This window comes from Chironomus tepperi, unplaced genomic scaffold (assembly GCF_022539635.2).
Source record: "Chironomus tepperi strain 1889 unplaced genomic scaffold, CSIRO-AGI_Ctep_v1 contig_337, whole genome shotgun sequence".
Classification (NCBI taxonomy): Eukaryota; Metazoa; Arthropoda; class Insecta; order Diptera; family Chironomidae; genus Chironomus; species Chironomus tepperi.
Window position 1 is genome coordinate 1,953,834 of NW_027226459.1, and position 19,611 is coordinate 1,973,444.

At 34.1% G+C, this 19,611-nt stretch overlaps 1 protein-coding gene across 1 annotated transcript; it reads left to right on the forward strand.

Moving 5' to 3' along the window:
• The first annotated feature begins 577 nt into the window (after window positions 1-577).
• Window positions 578-8,845, forward strand: LOC139093738 (protein sister of odd and bowel-like). Its single transcript, XM_070644567.1, has 4 exons — window positions 578-2,400; window positions 2,486-2,494; window positions 5,363-5,398; window positions 6,401-8,845. Exons 1-4 carry the CDS (start codon window positions 1,526-1,528, stop codon window positions 6,813-6,815), a joined length of 1,335 nt encoding a protein of 444 aa, XP_070500668.1. The 5' UTR covers window positions 578-1,525; the 3' UTR covers window positions 6,816-8,845.
• The last annotated feature ends 10,766 nt before the right edge of the window (window positions 8,846-19,611 follow it).

A 19,611-nucleotide genomic window follows, 5' to 3' on the forward strand; every position in this document is an offset into this window, starting at 1 on the left:
ATGTGACCAGCAATAGAGTCTGATGGAAAGCCTTTTGTAATAACCTAGGTTCCAATTCGGAGCATCGCTCCAATATGTAAGTATAAGCTCAATAATTGCTAAATGCATGATCAATCATCAGCCTCTAATCTTAGGTTCAGCTAAGAACCGTTGTTCTGCATTTTAGATGCGCAGGTTCAAAGCTTTCAGTTGAACCTTATAGTTTGTTCAATGCTGCATGTCATCGATGCAGATTTGGACGAACCAATGCAATTTTTGACAAATCTTACTTAGATATAGTTCCATATAAATTTGTATAATCCTCCAAAATTTCAACCAAAAAAAAATTTAAAGCACATCTCATCCGGAACGATTGTTTCCCCCCAGCAACAAGTCAACAGGTCCCCAAAAAACAAGAGTAAGAATATTAAAAAAAATGCCCAAAAAAAGAGTGTAGAGAGTAAGAAAAAGAAAAGAATAATTTTTTTTATATCCATATATGTTTATTTCTTCTTTTAATGTATATCAATAAAAGAACTGTGATTTTTATGTTCCTCAATAATACAGAATGTGGATACAGAGAAGTAAGAAAGAAAAAAAAAATGTTAAAGAGAAATCTCATCTTTTAAAGCATGTTATAGATGAATATGACATGTGTATGGGTAAGGTATAAGGTAAGACAACAAGTCTTTGTCTTCCTCTCTCACCGTGTCTCGTTCGTTCCCTCCATTCCGAGAGACAAATGTTCTTTGCATGTTTTTTTTTTACCAATAATCCATGATGTTTTGTGTATGTGAATGTAGAGCTGACTTTCAGGTATATCTCAATATGCTTTTTTTTATTGAGGAAGACCATACATGCGAACAGCAAATACATTCACAAATACACAATACTATCTGTATTGTAAGAGGGCAGTAGAGTCGAGTAACGAATATTTTTTTTTATTTATTCTTTAGTATTTTTTTTCTCTTTTAGTTGTTTCTTAGACTTTGCTAATAATGCTACACGTCTTTATGCTCGACTTTATCGTCTTCGTTCGCGCTTCGTTTCAGTTCAGTTCTTAACTAATTGAAAAGTTGGTGTCTATTTGACTTGTGAAGTACAAAAATTTTTTTTTTTATTATATTTTAATATTCATGTGCATAAATTAAAAATTGAGTGAATATATATCCATAGTGTAGTCCATTCGGAACTGTGAATTTGTCCTCGACTGATCGATTGATGACGTAGATGAATATAACACAACAAAAAGGATGTGTGAAAGTTGATCAATCAAAAAAAAATTATTTTTTTGCTTGTTTGTGTGAAAAAAAATTAAATAAATTTTATGTCACATGCTGTGAAAGGAATAAAGTCATAAAAATAAGAAGTAGACAATTGATCAATTTTTTTGTGGCATTGAGCAATAATTTTTTTGAACTAGATTAATTTTGAGTCCAATAGACTAGATTCCAATAAGATTTTCATTTATCCTTATCAATCTCTTCCTCTACCTTCCTCAAAAAAAATTCTTTCATCGTCCACCGAAACTCAAAAAAGTTTGTGAATGATTGTGATAAACAAAATCCCACGTGTGATAGAAAATTCATCAGAAATTTCAATGGAATCAGGTGATAGTAATGATTGTGAAACGACATCACAAAATAATCGTGCAGAGGAGATGGCAGCAGCTGCAGCTGTCGTCTTATCCCTTCAGAGTACAATGGTAACAAGTTTACAGCAAGCTGCAATGTTGCCAATTAATTCACCAGCAGCAACAGCCTTGAATTTACAAGCATTGGAATCTTATTTCACTTTACAAAGACTTTCATGCAAATCGGATGTATTGAGATTGACATCGGGAAATAGTGGAGGTCCATTACCATCGCTACATCATTTTGCTGCTGCAGCATCAGCTAATAATCAATCAACGTTAAATGAATTGTCAACAATCAAGACAAGTGACTTGGTTGATGATGATGATGAAGAAATGCCAATGATGATGACCCCAGACGATGATGAGAATGATGATGACTTGGCGGTTGAGGCAAATTTACCGTCGGATGATTTTTCATTAGATAACAACTTGCCAAGCTTATTGATGAGCTCATCGTTCCGACAAAAATTCAATCAAGAATTAATGAATAAGAAGACAACCGAAATGTTATTAAAGAAGGCATCATCATCATGTTCATCGTCAACGTCAACAACAGGTGTCTTAATGTCAGACGCATCATCAAAAATACAATGCAATACGTCATCGAATGTCGTTGTTGGTACTGGTGCCACACAAAGACCAAAAAAGCAATTTATATGCAAATTTTGCAATCGACAATTTACAAAGTCTTACAATTTATTGATACATGAGCGAACGCATACTGATGAGCGTCCTTATTCCTGCGATATTTGTGGAAAGGCATTTAGACGTGCTGATCATCTTAGGTGAGACTTTTTTCTAAACCTTACTTTAACTCTACTTCTTTTTTAATTGAAATTTAATGATTCTTTTCTTCTCATTTATTTACAGAGATCACCGGTCGGTAATATCAACTTCCATTGCCAATGGCGTGGTTTCTTTTCTTTCTCATGCTTCTCCTCTTTTAAGTCTCTAAATGCGAAACTAAGTCAGTTGGGATTGAATGATTTGTTAGTTTTATTCATAATATTGACTATTATGACAGATTTGGGAATTTGGAGCAATATGATGAGGTCATTTTTGAGGGTCAGCTTATGAGTAGACATGCATATGTTGTATATGTGGGTATGGATTAGATTCAAACAGGTTTATTGTGTGTCTTGAGGGGATATATTTGTGGTTTGAGTGGAAAATTACTTTATTTTTTTTTTTATGGAATCTTATGGGTTTTTGTCGATGAATTAGGGATTGATACTCGACTTATGCAGCACTTGAGTATTAAGAATTGTGTGAATTTTTACAGAGAAATTCAAGTGTTACTCAAGTAGAAAAGCCGATTAGTCAAGTTGCTATAATCTGAAAATTTGGGCTACTTTCAATAAAATGTCAAGTTTATAACTAGACATGATGTCGACTAATCGGAGAATGTTCTACTTTGGTCAAGAATTGAGTATCAAGTAAATTTTTTACAATGTATTAAGTATCTCGAGTATTGACGACTGTGTAGGAATAAAGAGCAATCTTTAATCTTGATTTTGCTGATTTATTGTCAATTCTGACGATTGTTGCTTGAAATTCAGTATCCAGCAACTTAGTAATGATTATAAGCGTAGCAACATCCGCTATAAAATGAATGGCATTCATGAATGTATGGAGAACTTCCTTAATTTACAAAAATGTAGACAAACAGACATGTCAATTGATGTTGTCACTACAATCAGGCAGAGCATGAAATCGATTCTATTAAACTTGTCCATAGACAATCCGAGTCGACTTGTCCATAGACAATCCGAGTCGACTTGTCCATAGACAATCCGAGTCGACTTGTCCATAGACAATCCGAGTCGACTTGTCCATAGACAATCTGTGTCGATTTGTCCATAGACAATAGCTTTTCTAAAGAAATCATTCTAAAATATGAATATTTTCAAAAAAAAACCCAAAAGCCCCTCCAAAATACCCCATCCCCTCAACACACCTTGACACACCCCTGACAACCACTCTATATACTCCATAAACTCCACAAACATTTAATGAATCAAAAAGTATTGATAAGATTAAAAAGTAAAGATCAAAGAACGTTAAGCAATAAGCATGTACAATATTGAGTGCTGAATGCGTGACTCATGCCTTTTTATTCAGCATGTAAAGAAGATTGAACTAATAACTCAGAATTTAAATATTTTTTTCCGTTTGTTCCATTCAACACCTGGGTTCATGGCTTAGGTCATAAATTTACTTGGGAATTTGAATGAATTTTTGCATAATTTCTGTGATAACGTAAACAGGTTTTTTGGCATGCAGATGAGTTTTGGATTGGATTTTTTTGGATAGTAAAGTGATCAAGAGAGTCAAGTGATCGGCGATAGAAGCCATAGAATCAGTAATTTATTGGAAGAGTTGTTAGATTGGGGAATAGCTTTGGTTTTTTGAGTTTGTTGAGGAATCATGTGGACTTAGGGATGTCTGGAGGTAGAGAAAAGTGCCTGGCTATGTCCAGTCAACTCAAAATTTCATAAAAACTAAGGAACTTCCATTAAACCATTGAAATTCATTTACAAATTGCTTTAAATACAAAAAACTCATTAAAAATTAAGTTAAGCACTATAAAACGTCAACTGATGATCTTCATCTTGTCTTCATCTACCAAAAACTCTCAGAATTACCTTCCCGTCCACAACTCAGATTTCAATAGCCACACATAAAGTCGAATAAATTACATGATTATCATAAAAATTACTTAAATGTTCATTAATTATGTTGACATTTTCATTAAAATTGACCACTTCAAAGGGATAAGCCTCAATCTGAAGCTAATAAAGCCAGTCATTCTCATTAATCATTATCCTAAGTACATAAAATTAATCTCATTAATTATAATTCAATATTATTTATATAGATACACACATTTACTTGTTGTGTAAGCTTTTATAAACAGTCTTTTTCATTCTGCCACATCACCGTCAGATGATTCTTCTTCCTCTACCGCAGAAAGAAGGAAGAGAAGAATTTACTTTAACACAAAATGTTAAAAGAATTGCGAGTATGGAAGGTAGTTGGGTAGTTTGGGGTATGGAGCGTGTTTTGTTGGGGATTTGGGGTTGCTTGACATTCTTTGGTGCTAGAATGACATTTGGGTCACAGTTAAGAATCACAAGGAATTGAACCCAGAGTACCTAACCACCCCAAACTGCCAACAATCTCATTCCCAAATCCAGCTACAAAAAAAGAGTTCATAAGAGCACACACAAAATGTTATTTCGCATTGTTAACAAAAGGCTGAGGCATAACTGTTACGTAAATTTATTGTGTGCCTTAACGAATGACTTATGGTACTGTCCGCTGTGGAAAAAATAAGAGGTTCTTCTTCTCTCATCATTTTCTACCTTCTCATTATGTATCGCGCGCGCCTTCCATCCATACATTTATATACATACAAAATTTCATGTTATTTCTCATCAAACAAGGGAAAGGAATGAGAATTCATAAAGAATGGGTGAAGAGATGAGAATGCGCTATATGCTCAAGCACATGAATAATAATATTGAATTTACAGAATATAAAACACGTGTGAACAATATTGTGTATAGTATAAGAATGGGAGGCATGATGAGCATTTAAAATTCTTTACATTAATTCTTTACATTCAATCCCAGTTGGATATTTTATTGATTCGCCCTAATTTTATGAGAGGATTATTGTCATTTTGTTAGATATTTGTATTTTGCATATACAATTTTTTGTATTCAGTATTATTTTAATTTACAGATATATTCATTCCAAAGAGAAACCATTTAAGTGCAGGTAATTATTGGCGTGATTAATTAGATTTTAGACTTGTGTGGAAAATGCTGGAGGTTTAGGGTTATTGAGGAATGATCGGGCATGCTCTCAGCTTACTCTGCTTTTGAGAGCATGTTGTATTCCTGATAAGGAATTCAAGGTTCTTAAAATTTGAATTGAATTGAAGAATTTTGAAACATTTTGCAAAAAAGAATAGAATTTTCGAATAACATCTTTAATATCTTGATAAATAATTTGAGAATCGAACCCTTGTAAGCTTGAGAAATTTAAACAATTACTACCGACTCATTCAATTTTGATTTTATAAAAGGCAATTATTCAATTTTAATAGAATCATTCTGAACCTTCAGCACTTCTACTAATAGACAATGACCATTGTCACATGATATCGTAATGACATCATGTTGTATGTGAATATGCTCATTGTCTATTAGAGAATTTAACATAAATTGCATCTCTTTGTCCCCAAAACCTAACTGTTGAAAGTTGATTGTAATTTGCTTTTAGCAGAGCTAGAAGTCGACTTATCTTGTCCCGATTGACATATATTGCCATGTTGGCACCATGGCAATGAGGCGAGTAGTATGCTTAGAACCAAGTGACAGCCACTTGTCGAAAACAACTAAATTTGTCTATTATATAGCAAATTTTGAGCAAATTATGAGAGAAAATTGACAAATTTTGCTGTTTCCGTCAAGTGGCTGTTACTTGGTTCCAAGTATTCTGCTGCCACCTCGTCGACGTAGTGGCAACATTTCAAATGCGTGTCAATCGGGTTTAAATGAAGTAAAGTTGACTTTCCCATACCAAATTTCGTACCAGGCCTCGAAGTCGACTCGGATTTTATATGGAAATGTTGACTCATGTTGATCCAATTACATATGAAATTGGAGTCGACTTCTAGATCTGCAACAACAAAACAACAAGTTTTGTTGCTTAAAAAAATCACAGAATTTTTACTAATTTTCCCTCAATTTTTCTCTTTTCTTCTCATACATCCAGTGATTGCGGAAAAGGATTCTGCCAATCACGAACATTAGCCGTACACAAAATTCTTCACATGGAGGAATCACCACACAAATGTCCCGTCTGCAATCGTAGCTTCAATCAACGTTCTAATCTTAAAACACATTTGCTCACTCACACCGACATTAAGCCGTATCATTGCAGTTGCGGTAAAGTATTTCGACGCAATTGCGATTTAAGACGGCACAGCTTAACACATAATCTAGGTGGTAATAGTAGTAGTAATAATAATAATAACATTAGTAATAGTTCGACAAATAGTAACAAATCACCAAGATCGTTATCATCATTAACTGGATCATCTGCAACGTCATCATCGACTGCAGTTAACTCATCAAATAATAATAACAATAATAAATTTAATATTGATTTAATAGCAGCTGTTGAATGAGAGAATTAGTTGTGCATTCTATTATTTTTTTTTTTATTCCTTATACAAGGCATTTTTTTGTATCTCTTTATAATTCCGACTTTATTGAGTTGTTGCTGTTGTGTGGATCTTTATTGATTACCTTTTGGGGGATTTTGTCAGAATTTGTTGGGGTTTATGCTTGATAATGGTTGCCTGTGGCAGTAGTGTGCCTTGGCACTCATGTTGCCCACCACTAGCTTAGGGTGCTTGGTTTGAGCTAGGGTGTATTTGGGTATCTGCAGACTATTGAATGACATAAGCATTAAGGTTCGAAATATTGGTCTAAATTCAATAATATCCTGGGTTTCGAACTTGGTACTATAGTGTGTCAATGTTCAAAACTCAAAGTCGCCCTCGTACCCCAATGTAGCGGCCATGCTGAAGACATATGACTACTAAATACCTTTGTAAGCTGTCTGGACACCCAATCGACCATTTAATTACAAAAAAATACCCCAAAATAATTCTGACAAAATCTCACGCAAGGAACATACACAACATGATTATGATGTGCTCAACATTATACACAGGAAAAAAATATACAAATAATTATAATAATGTTCTTATTTTTATATGTATTAAGATAACAAGAGAAAGAAAAAGAAAAACATTGATGAGACTTTTTTGTGGTACATAAATGAACAAGGAGAATTGAAATGAATTAAGTATAGAGAGAAAAGAAGAAGCTATATAGACTTAATAATGAGGATAAATATGAGTTTTTTATGGTTGAGATATTAGTGAGATTATTTGCAATTTAGAGTCTTAAATGGGAATTGAGTAGGATATAGGCAAGAATTTAGGTTTCTAGGGTGTGATCTGGTTGTATGTTGGATACCCCAGATGTGGAATGGGAATCCGTAATTCTGTGCTTATCCAAGTCTTTCTTAATAAGAGTCAATTTGTCTCCCGTCCATAAATTAACTTGAAAATGTACTGATCGGTTCCGTCCTCTTATTCGCAGTTTGACAGCTATTTAGCAGTCACTTGACACCCACTTAGGAGTCATTTTGAAGACAATTGGCAGCCACTTGGCAAATGATTGACAGCTACTTGACAGTCATTTGGAAGACAATTGGTAGTAATTTGGCAGACAATTGACATCAAGTTGACAGTCCATTTGGCAGACAATCGTCAGCCACTTGATAGTCATTTGGCAACCAATTGACAGTCACTGGTTAGACACTTGACAGCCACATGGCAGTCACTTGGCAATATTACTGTCAAGCGTACGTCCCTCAATCCCATCTAAACAGTCCCCAACCCTACCATATGGACAACATTTTTCATCATGCACTAATCGGATGCAAAGCATTCAGAGCATTCAGCATGCATTTATTAGGAATGAAATGAATACAAAAACAGATTGAAAATAATATTTATGCAGTTAGATAGGAACTGAAACTGAAAAGAAAGCAGTAAAGAAGAAATCATCATCATGTAGATAAATTGAATGTGCGCAAATGTTAATAATGTGATGACTTATGGAGAGCATGAAAAAATGTGCAGTATTATATATTTTTTTCGTGTAGATGCATATCGGACATTTTATGACATATTAATCTTTAGTTAGCAATCTCTTCTTTACCCTTTAGTTTATTATTTTATTTCTGCACACACGCAGCATAGAAGAGGTTTTGTGCTTTTTCTGCATGCAAACCTTTACTTTGTTGTGATGTGCTGATTTTTCTGTGGATATATTTGATCATTTTGGGCTGAAGAATCGAAAATTTAATTTTAAAATGAGAATTTAGTGAAAATGCGCCTTAGACACTATTTTAAATGTGACTTTCTTACTTGTAAAAATGTCAAAATTTAAGAATTGACTCTAAAATGAAGAATTTAGTAACATATCAATGAATTGCAAAAAATTCGCTACTAATCTCAACAAATGCGATAATTTTCTTCCTTGTTTATTTCTCTCTCTTTTCCTCCTCCTCTCATTTATATTATAAATATATTTAAAATGATTTATACAAGATAAGTAATTTGTTAAAGCACATAATTTTTAAGTAGAATGAGTTATGAAATAATAAAAATTATAAAACATTTTTTTTGATCTGATTAGACATTTGTAATGAAACATTAAATTACTTCTTACTGTTGCTTATGTGCTTCCAGACCTGTCCTTCGTAAACCGCAAAAATAACGCTCATATTCATTACAGTATGTAGCTTGTTGAAATTTTATTTTTGTACTCTTTTCGATTGTGTAGACTGGAATGAATACACAATGAATTATGATTTTTCACTTCTCGGCTGTTTTTTTACGCTTGAAATTGAATATTTGAAGGTATTTAAGCAGTTGAAAGGTGAGTTAGCAGCTAATATTAGTACAACAATGAGATGATTTTTCTTCGCAGTAATTGAAGGGCTTGTTGTGTAGTCATGTGACATTGGGAATGTTTAGGTCAGCAGCGTAGTAATCGAGGAATCTTTGAGGGCACTATGCTCACTATACCGCATTACAATATCAATTAACGACTCACTACTGTAGAGCAACACAATATTAGGTGGTGATACACAACAGTTGCGCATCAAAATATCAGGTGGCGACACGCAACAGTTACGCATCAAAATATCAGGTGGCGACACACTAATGCTGCGTAACACAATATCAGGTGATGACACACTATTGTGGTGCAACACAAAATGGGGTGACTACAAACTTCTGTAGTGCAAGACAATATCAGGTGGTGACACTCTGCTGTTGTAAAACACAATAAAAAGTAGCGACACACTGCTGTAACGCAACACGTAATCAGATGGCGACACACTACTGTGGGCGAACAAAATATCAGGAAGCGTCACACTACTGTTGCGAAATACAATGTCATATGATGACATATTGCTGTGGAGACACACTATTGTTGCGCAACACAATATCAAGTAACGACACACAAAATTTCATATTGTTGTCCAACGTTGTTCCAACAAAGGTCATAATTGTCTAAACCACAAAGTTAGTGCCTGCTCCTAACTTTAATTACCATAACCATTTCCCTATCTCCATCATTCCTCAATCAACCAAACACAACCATCTCATTTAACACCTAATCATAAAAATTCTTTTCCCATCACTACATCACAAGTCCTAGTCATAAAAAGAACACAACAATCAATAGAGTTCCCAGAGTGATTCTATAAAGTTACAAAAGAACATTAAACGAGATAAATGAACATAAGCATCTAATAAATAAGGAGTGAAATAAATCAATAATTTATTAAACATTTACAATTTGCTAAAGACTCAAATATCCACACATCAATCGGTGTGTTTTTCGGATATTTTTATTATTAGCTGCACAGTTTTGTAGTGGATGGTGATTGAGATGGTCAGTTTAGGCATAACAGTTTGAGATGAGATTTGGTTTAAAGGCAGAATGGTGGCTTGTAGAGCTCTTCATGTGGTCGAATGGGTCAATAGCATTCCGTTCCAGTTTTCTCCTTTTTAGTAGTTTAGGTTAATGCACTCAAGAGTCGTGAGTCACGACCCCTCCACCCCAAACTCCATTCCTGAGCATAATAAGTGAACGGACCCATACAAAATCACTCAGAATTCAGGTTTACAGTAGCTCACGTCATTTCCGAGCACCTCACAAATCAATCCACAACTCAAAACAATCAGCATCCAAATTATGCGCTCTATCCACCACTCAACATTGCCTTTCTTACTTGCTTATTTTTTTTTTATTTCTCTCATTTTATTGGTTTACTTCAATAATTAATGATAAATACGATGATCATCAATCATTGTAGTTTAATATTGTCGAAAAGAAAACAAGACAAGTTCGAGAAAAAAAAAAATCCACTTAACATTGAAGACGAAGAATGCTGAAGATGTGCTGCTTATTTTTTTTTTTTTGGATATTAATATTAATCTACATAATATTTTGTTGTGTTTAACAATTCTCTCCATCCATCCTCTATGTCTCTTCGTTACTTTTCCACTGAAAAAATCCCAAAAGTAAGCAAGACATGGCAAGTGGAGCCGTGGAAATGACAAATGACTACTGAATAATGTTAGATGTACATTCAGTTCAACAGATGAAGATACACATCAGACATTATTATTGTAAAGAGTGGATCAGTGGTGTGAAGATTTGAATGTTGTGATAATTTTTATTTCTTTAAGTATTTTGTTGTTGCTTTATTCCTTTAATTATCTTTAATCTTGTCGACATACTGCCTTTTAGAGCTGGGAGGATTAGAGAGTTGAGATTTGTATCTCTTTTTGGGATGTCTCGGAATTTTTTATTTTATTTCTCTGTTTCAGGCTTTGGCGTTAGTAACGTGAGAATTGGATGGGGATGTATGGACTTTTTATGTCTGGAACTTGCAGAGGAACTTGTTAAAAATGACGGAATTTTGCTAATTTTCTGGAATTATTTAGTAAGATTATGATTTCAGCTTTAATATGGTTTAATCCTGGATATACTAGGTTCAAACCCGAACATATTGACCATATTTACCGTAAAGTTGCCGCGACGACATTGTGCTGCTTAGGACATTTACTCACAAGCATCACAAGGCTCCATGTGGCTGCAATTTGGAAGTCACATGCAATTTAGAGTCCATTAGGACACCATCCGCACCTTTAATAACTAGAAGTAGGCCAATGATCTAGTTTATACCCAACGAACCCACTCTAGATCACATACTTGCTTAACATCACATATAATCCTCAGCTCATACTTCAGACTAGTCCAGCAAGTATCTCATAAACCAGTCACACATTCCAAATCACCATTAACCACAAAGTCCATTTGAAAATTCCATCAATTTCACAATCTTTAGACTAGATCAAGTCACAACAATTTCTTGACCATAATCCACATATCTTAAGGTGCCAATCTAGTCAGATTATCGAGCATTTGCTTTACATTTTGGCTTTTAATTTTTGTGAGAAAAATATATAATCTATGGCTTGCAATGAGTCTCAGAAATGAGACAGGTAATTAAAGTATTTAATTACTCTTAAGTACGTCTTTTTTTCGTACCTCATTCTCCTCTTTTACACTTCCATTCCGCTTCGTCAGTCGACATTCCAATTCACAAGTTCAATGAAGCATGAGAAAATTGTGAGACTGTTTATTCGATGTTATGGATTGAATATATGTATTTTGATTATATTTGAATATATCCGCGCGCAATGATCGCACATTTACAATGAATATACCGAAACAAGCACAAGAACATGCAACTTCTCCTTTATTTCTTCCAATAATTTAAGACAGAAAAATATTATTATATATCATTTCATTAAGTGAATATCATTTTCATCAATATGAACATGATACTGAAACAGGAATATCAAATTACAAGCATTGATGATTCTTACTTCTTACGAAAATATAAATAAATATTGTATTGGTCATCCTCCTATCTCCATTCCTTTTTCTTTCGCGTATTTAACGAAAAGTAAAAAAATTACGGGAAGTTGTGAGGAATACAAAGGAGGATTTGTTTTAGGAACGCATTTAGTATTGACGTTTTGCAAGTTTAGAACTAAAAGAATTGAGAAGAAGTAAAGAAATGAATTAAATCGTTACCTAGTCAAAGGTTCGAATCCTTAAACACGATTTAATTTATGTTTATTGGGCTGAACATTTAGTTTTTTTTTGTCGTTCATACCGGAGTTGCAACCTATATCAACGTTGCATTTAAAAAGGCATTGTCGGTCACAAGTAAAAACTGTGACAGATCTGTTGCTTGTGCTTGTCACAGGCACTTGTTTTCGCAACTCTGGTTCACAAATTAATTCTCATGTTTAGTCCCGTAGTCATTAAATCCATGTTTCACTCATCACAGTGGTGAATAATCTGTAATGTGCAGCGGCACACTTGTATGCTTCAAAAAATTTAGGAAATGCTATGAATCACATGACATGTTGGTTTTGAGTCTAGGCTTATGACCAATATGTGATGCACTAATTTGCTCTAATCTGAAGAGAATGTAACCTATGAAACCTTTACTCAATTTCAAACCTTCTTTTTGGAAGAAAAAATTCTTCAATTTGATAGAATTCCGTAAAATTACTATTCGTGCCTTAATATCTCAAATGTGTATCTCATGTCACTATGATCAAGACGAGCCCAAGAGATCGGGCGGTAGGCCAAAAAACTTGAAAGTAGCTGTCAATAGAATAGTGTCACACTTGGAATTAGTAATTGGCAAGCGGTAGCCAGCGATAGAGCCAGCTTCAGGAGTCGACCGAAGGAAGCCATGGATCACATTTGATCTGTACGGCCAGCGAAGTAAGAAAGAAAGACGAGCCTAGCACTGTGTTTCTCTATCTAAGACGGTAGAGTACGGAGGGTCGTCCGGAGGGCTATATAACAATGCCAAGACGTCGCCTATCATTTGTTGTTATTGGTGCTGTTAGAACACACTAAATACAGTATAAGATCTAGCCTAGACAACAAACCATGCCATTCTATATCAATTGTTCTAGATATCCTGCTCCAAAAGTTCTTGATCCTGTATAGACACACTTAGTAAGCCATAAGATCTAGCCTAGACATCAAATCATGCACTTCTATACCAACTCTTCTAAAAAATCCAGCTCCAAAATCCAACAACAAGAAGAACTGAATGGAAAATGGTTTAAGAAGGCAATGCGAGTTGTAAATTTATGCAAAATTATATTTTTTTTTACTTCTCATCTGTTACTGATTCTCATTTAAAAGGCGATGGCTTATAGCATTCCTATAAAAACATTTCTCTCTCTCACTTACTCAATCTTATATTTTTTTATTTTTTTTCATTGCGCGTCGATAAAATGTATAACGTCTTATAACAGAGGAGATAACAAGGCACAAGTTAAGCGACTTACCTTTAAGAAACAGATTATTCATTTCAATGAGCAGTTTTGCTAATGTAACATGAGCAAAATTCATTTTTTTTCCATAGCTGTCGTCAGACATGAGACGATGGAATATAAGGAATAATGTGTGTACAAGATATATACGGCATGGATGACACAGATGCTGTGTAACGTGTGCTGTGGGCATTTCAACGATTAAGTGGAGCAAAAAATTTAATTGAAATTTTGTGTCATTTGGTATTTTTGTCATCGATGATGTTCCTTTATATATTTTTTGTGGATTCAGGTTTCAAAGAATCTTGCATTATAAAGCATGATTATCAGGAATTAGCTCTTCATCCTTAGAATGAATGTCAAAATATTTCTCCAAATTCCAGGGCAATAAAGGTGGTCTCAGTCATGCACAATCGATCATCAAGAACGGAATTCATCACTTTAAACACGTGTCACATGCAGCATAAATGATATGGAGCACGTCGACTTATCCACAAAAATATATGAAATCCCACACACTTCATCATCATCTTTTCACCTTGAAAAAGCACATCCAATATTTTTTGTGTATGTGTTAAATGTCCATCGATCCATCATAATCATCGACATTCATCCACATACTTGTTGTGTGGCATATCCATAAAATATATATACTTTTTTTCAATAATTGAACTAATGACACAATTGAATAGCTTCTAATAAGTCTCTTGAGTAAATGACACACGCTTTAATCTTCCCAGATGGATAATTTCATGCTTCTTCTCATCCTTTCATCCTGGATCTTGTTTGTGACTCTTTTGTTCATTTGAAAATTGATGTGCTGTAAATATTTTAAAAGAAAGCAGATCAATTTTCGTTGGTAATTGTCAATAAGTGCAAATAGCTATTGATCCCTAAGTCTTTTGACAGTTTTCACCTTTCTACTTTTTTTTATGCTTTACGTAGTTCTTTTGTATTGCTGTAATAATGTTTATCCTTACTTATTATGGTTCGATGGTGATTTGGAGTTGGATTCTTGAATGGAAGTATGATGATTTTTTGAGAGTTGGAAGCGCAGTTTTGTGTTCTGGATCTTTTATGTTTGAAAATCTTACAATCTTTAGATATTGATCTGGATGACATTTTTGATTAAAGCAGTAATGGGCAACCTTTTATTTTAGTGTGGCTAGTGCAGCGGCAGGTTGTCAACCATTGGTCTAGAATCTACAAATGAAGGCAAATTGAGCTTCTAAAAAGCAACAAATTAAATATTTTTAATGACGAGTCTCGAACCCATGATCACTGAATAGGTTTGTACTATTTCAAATGCCAAAGTATCAAACCATTAAGCCACAGAAACACTGCAGATGACATTGACATTTTGAATACTTTCATAAGGAATAGACCTGAACAGCACAAATCGGTTAATCGATCAAAAAAAGGACCCAGGCCAACGAGACTGTGTCTTGGTGTCGGATTCGGTTTTAGCCCAGTACCACGCCAGAGTCACGCAAGTCTGGTGCCGGATTTCAGATTGATTAACCGATTTGTGCTATTCGGAAGATGTTTACAGCTAAGAAATGTCATTACACATTAATAACCAATAACTATCCGAAATTCCAGCCATAAAGTCAGATATAGGAGAGATCTAAGAAAGACCATGGATCACACTTGATCTGTATGGTCATCGTTGTAAGCATGCTCTCAATCCATGGATTGTACTGTATGTAATCCTAGGATCAATTCCGGAATATCAAAACACACAGAATCCTAGGACTGATCCTAGGCTAACATACATATCAATCTTGAGATTAAAAACCCAGTTAAGTACCCAAATTGTCAAACCGTCACCCCTTCCAATTCCACACATGATGCAAAAAAATCATGCTAAAAAGTAAAGAAATTTCACAAAGAAATTGAAGAGGCGGATGAAAGAGCATTTACTACGTGTAATTATGATACATTAATATTTTTTTTTGTGAGCATAAAAAAGCATAATACATAATTCACAATTCATATTTTGTTGTTGTCCATGGATATTATTTTATTTTTTTCGGTGTAAAGTCTCTTGTGAAAAGAGATGAAGATTTAGAGGCAAATAAAGAGTGAGCATAAAAATCGTTAAAATCGTTTGCAATAAAGTGCCGACGGTTAAAAGAACATACTTTTTTATTATTATTTGTGAGATTATGTGTGGCGATGACTCTTTTTTTCTGGTTGTAGCTCTTTTTTTTTGTGATGAGAAATTTGAGGATGTTGAATTTTTAGGGAGATTTTTCAGTGCTGGATGGACTTTTGAAGGAGAATTTGGATGAAGAATTGTCAAAGAATATTCTGGATAATTGATGGAATCGCCACTTCTGGCTAGTTACGATTGTTATGAAGAGTCAAACTTGTTGCTTATCTAGAATTGGCAGCTAAAATCAAATAAACTTCTAATGCCGATTGGACAGGAACTGTAGATTATTAGACTCCAATTTCCAGGTTCGAATCTCATCAAATTCAATATTTCAACATCAATTCCAATAGTTCATGCTATTTTAAGCAACAATCACCTCAAAATCATTGTCCTCAACTCCAGAATTCCCCAAACTCTCTCGTGTCCCCAATTCATCATACCCAAAGAAATTCTTTCCAATTCTCATATCCAACATTAAAATTACCCCACCATAAAAAACCTTTCCTTCAAAAAAAGATTCAAACCGCAAAATTCCCATTAAAATCAATAAATGTGTCACAAAGTCGTATGACAAAACAAAAATCATGTCCATTTCAAAATTCACTTGAAAAAGGCACTAAATATTCATGTCCCTTTAATTTCTTTTCCTCTTTTCAATTGTCTACAAACAAAAGATTTCAATAAAAACACAAGTCAGAGGAGAAGAAAACATTTAAAAATTTTTTGCCATGACGGGACGTGGTTTTGTGGGATCTCATTTAACTTTTTTTTTGACGATCCATAATGATGAGTGTATCCATGACAAAAGAGGTAATATCTTTATCTGGTGGAAAGGAGTTTGGATGATTCTTTCACTTTGTTTTTTGGGTATGCATATGGTCAGTATGGAAGTGGGAATTTAGAAGATATTTGAATGTTCAATACTTACACGAATAGCACAAGTCGGTTGATCGATCTGGAATCTAGCACTAAGCTAGAATCACAACGGACTGAAGAATTAGAGTAAGTTTATTGGACAATATTCATTGGATCGTGATTTAATACTTAAATCAGGGTTGTCCAAACTTTTTTGCGCTGCAGCACATCTTGAAGGTAAGTTTTGACCGAAACCGGACACGGCATACGGTTTATGACCTTTCATGACATTGGTATCGCGGTACACAGTTTGAACAACACTTTTATGAATCAAAGTCTAGTGTTTCTATCTCAAGAATTTGTCGAAATCGTAACATCGGGAAATCAAGGATAGCCAAGGATCGGAGACTTCTGAATATCCCTTGATATTCCCTTAAACATCCCAGCATTTATATACATGATTTGTAATATCCCTTTGTACTATAGTTATTGATTACTTTAGCTAAGATATTCAAAGTAATTTCAAAAATGATATCAAGCAGTGCTGGGATGTTTTTGGAATATTTTGCATGTTTCCAGGCTATGGCTTATCATATCGAACAGCATACCGTGTTTGCTATGGTATCGCTGTGTAGCCGTATTATTGGTAAGACTAGAAACTGACTTGACATACCCGAGTGGACAAAATAACGTTAGAACTAATCTTTAATTGAACTTTATCCTGCCATCAACTAGTTATCACGTATTATTGTTATAACGTCCTCGAGATCGGACTATTCACCGCAGTGTGCCACTCGTGCATTAATTCCAATCATTTGTCAAAAAACATCATATGCTGATTGAGAATATAAACATTTACCTACATTAACTCAGCTTATCTACACAAACACTAGCTCAGCAATAACAAAGTTAGAAGCAACAATGTAGTACTTCCTAGAAAACATCTAACAAAAATCAACTAATTTGCAGCCAATAATCGAGATCTCCTCCAAATCCTCCTTCCCAAAAGAGACTCCGATCTAGCAACAAATTATGTTTAAAATGCCCATTACTGTTGCATCGTTATAGTAATTAAGAGCTTATTAGTTATAAGAACAAATAAATCGTATAAATATTATGATTTCTTCGTTTCATCTTTGTTCGCCTTGCCTTTTTAACAACAATTTTTACAGCATTTTTCTTCCCTTTGCACATAATTTTTTACGACTTTTTTTTTTTTTGCTCATATCGGAAAACAACAACGAAATTAACAGTTTAAAACAAGAGAAGAAGATATGTTTGTTGTTCTGTTTTTTTATGTTGTTATGCACAAAATTTAAAAGCATAAAAAGGCACACACAACATGCGGCTTAAGGCGGATTTGCAAGTTGCTAATTTATGCACATTTTATTTCGGTTTGTTTTCCTTTACTCTTTACTTATTTTTTTTTGTGGATTTGTTTTCAGAATGGAAAATTGCAAGTCAACACCCACCCTAGTGAGACAACTTCATTCACATTTATTCATTCATTTATGCTGTGTTGTTTTTTTGTTGTTGGTATTTTTATGCATTTATATTGATTGTTTTTACTCTTTTTTTGTCGTTGAAGAATTAATGACTGATATTACATAGCGCACCTCAAAAAACAGAGAAGTATGAAGAGAGATGGAGGATAAGGTATGAGATTGGGGGTTCTGGAGAGGGACATGGAATTCCTTCTATTGAGTTTAATTTGAATTCTTCAATAATTTATTGAGTTTTGCCATTATTTTGAAATTAAAGGAGTTTTGAGTGACTAAATTGAATTTACGAGACAATCTTCAATACAAACATCTGCAATACAACCAGCATAAGATTGCCATCTGAAGAAGGCCATAGATCATAATTTATTTGCACAGCTACATCCATCAAGTCTAAATCAGAGCTTGAAGTCGACTCGAATTGAATATGGAGTCGAGTCTTCTCAAGTCCACTTTTCCATACAATTTCCAAGTCAACTTCTAGCTTTGGTCTAAAAAAACCTACAGAAAAGTATAATTTCGGATGGCTGATCCCGAGTGGGACTCGAACCAACGTCCGACGACTTCAGATTGCAAGACCTTGTCACTGAGCTATTGGTGGCTTTACTACGTTAAAGCAAAGAACCATAAATAAATTATACATCTTTTGTATCCCTCACAGAAATCCAGTTCCCACAAAGACTACAAGCATAGAGTAAATCCCAACAAATTCCCAATAAACTAGAATCCCCATTCCATTGACATTCAGCATAAGAACATAAAAAAAAAAATAATTCCAAAGTGTCCACAAAATTGATCTTTCCTCTTCTTCCATCGAACCATAATCATTCCTTACATTTTCATTATACCATACACGAGACATCATCAAAAGCGATCGAATCGCGTCTCATGTCTCAAATAAATCTCTCTCTGCATATAAAGTAAAAGAACACAAGCCACATTGCATTCGATATTTATTTTATATTATATTATTGTGAAGCATAAAACAAATTGCTTCAATGTTCATTCATTGCGTAGGTGTTCATTGAATTGCTAGCGGGGCAATTTAAACAATTCAAGACGATAATATGAAGGAATCTCAATATTCGTATATAATTTTTTTGTGTTTCTTTCTTTTATTCCACCCATTAATGATGCCATGGATGAATAGGCATAAGTTGGGAGATTTGATGCAGATCTTTAAGTGATGGAACTCTCTTAAAGCTCTAGAGTATGTCCTCATTCCCATAATTACCGTAACTCTATGACCTAATCCTCCACATCCCAAAAAATGCGTCATTGCCATCAACACATCAAATCATTCCCTACTTGATCTGAAATTTCATCTGCAATTTTATTCCAATTAGGCAAGCATGTTGATATTAAAGAAGAATTTACAAAATTTCTCTAATTTTCATAAAATATTAATTTTAAATGTCAAAGTAATTCAATTATTGTTCAATAT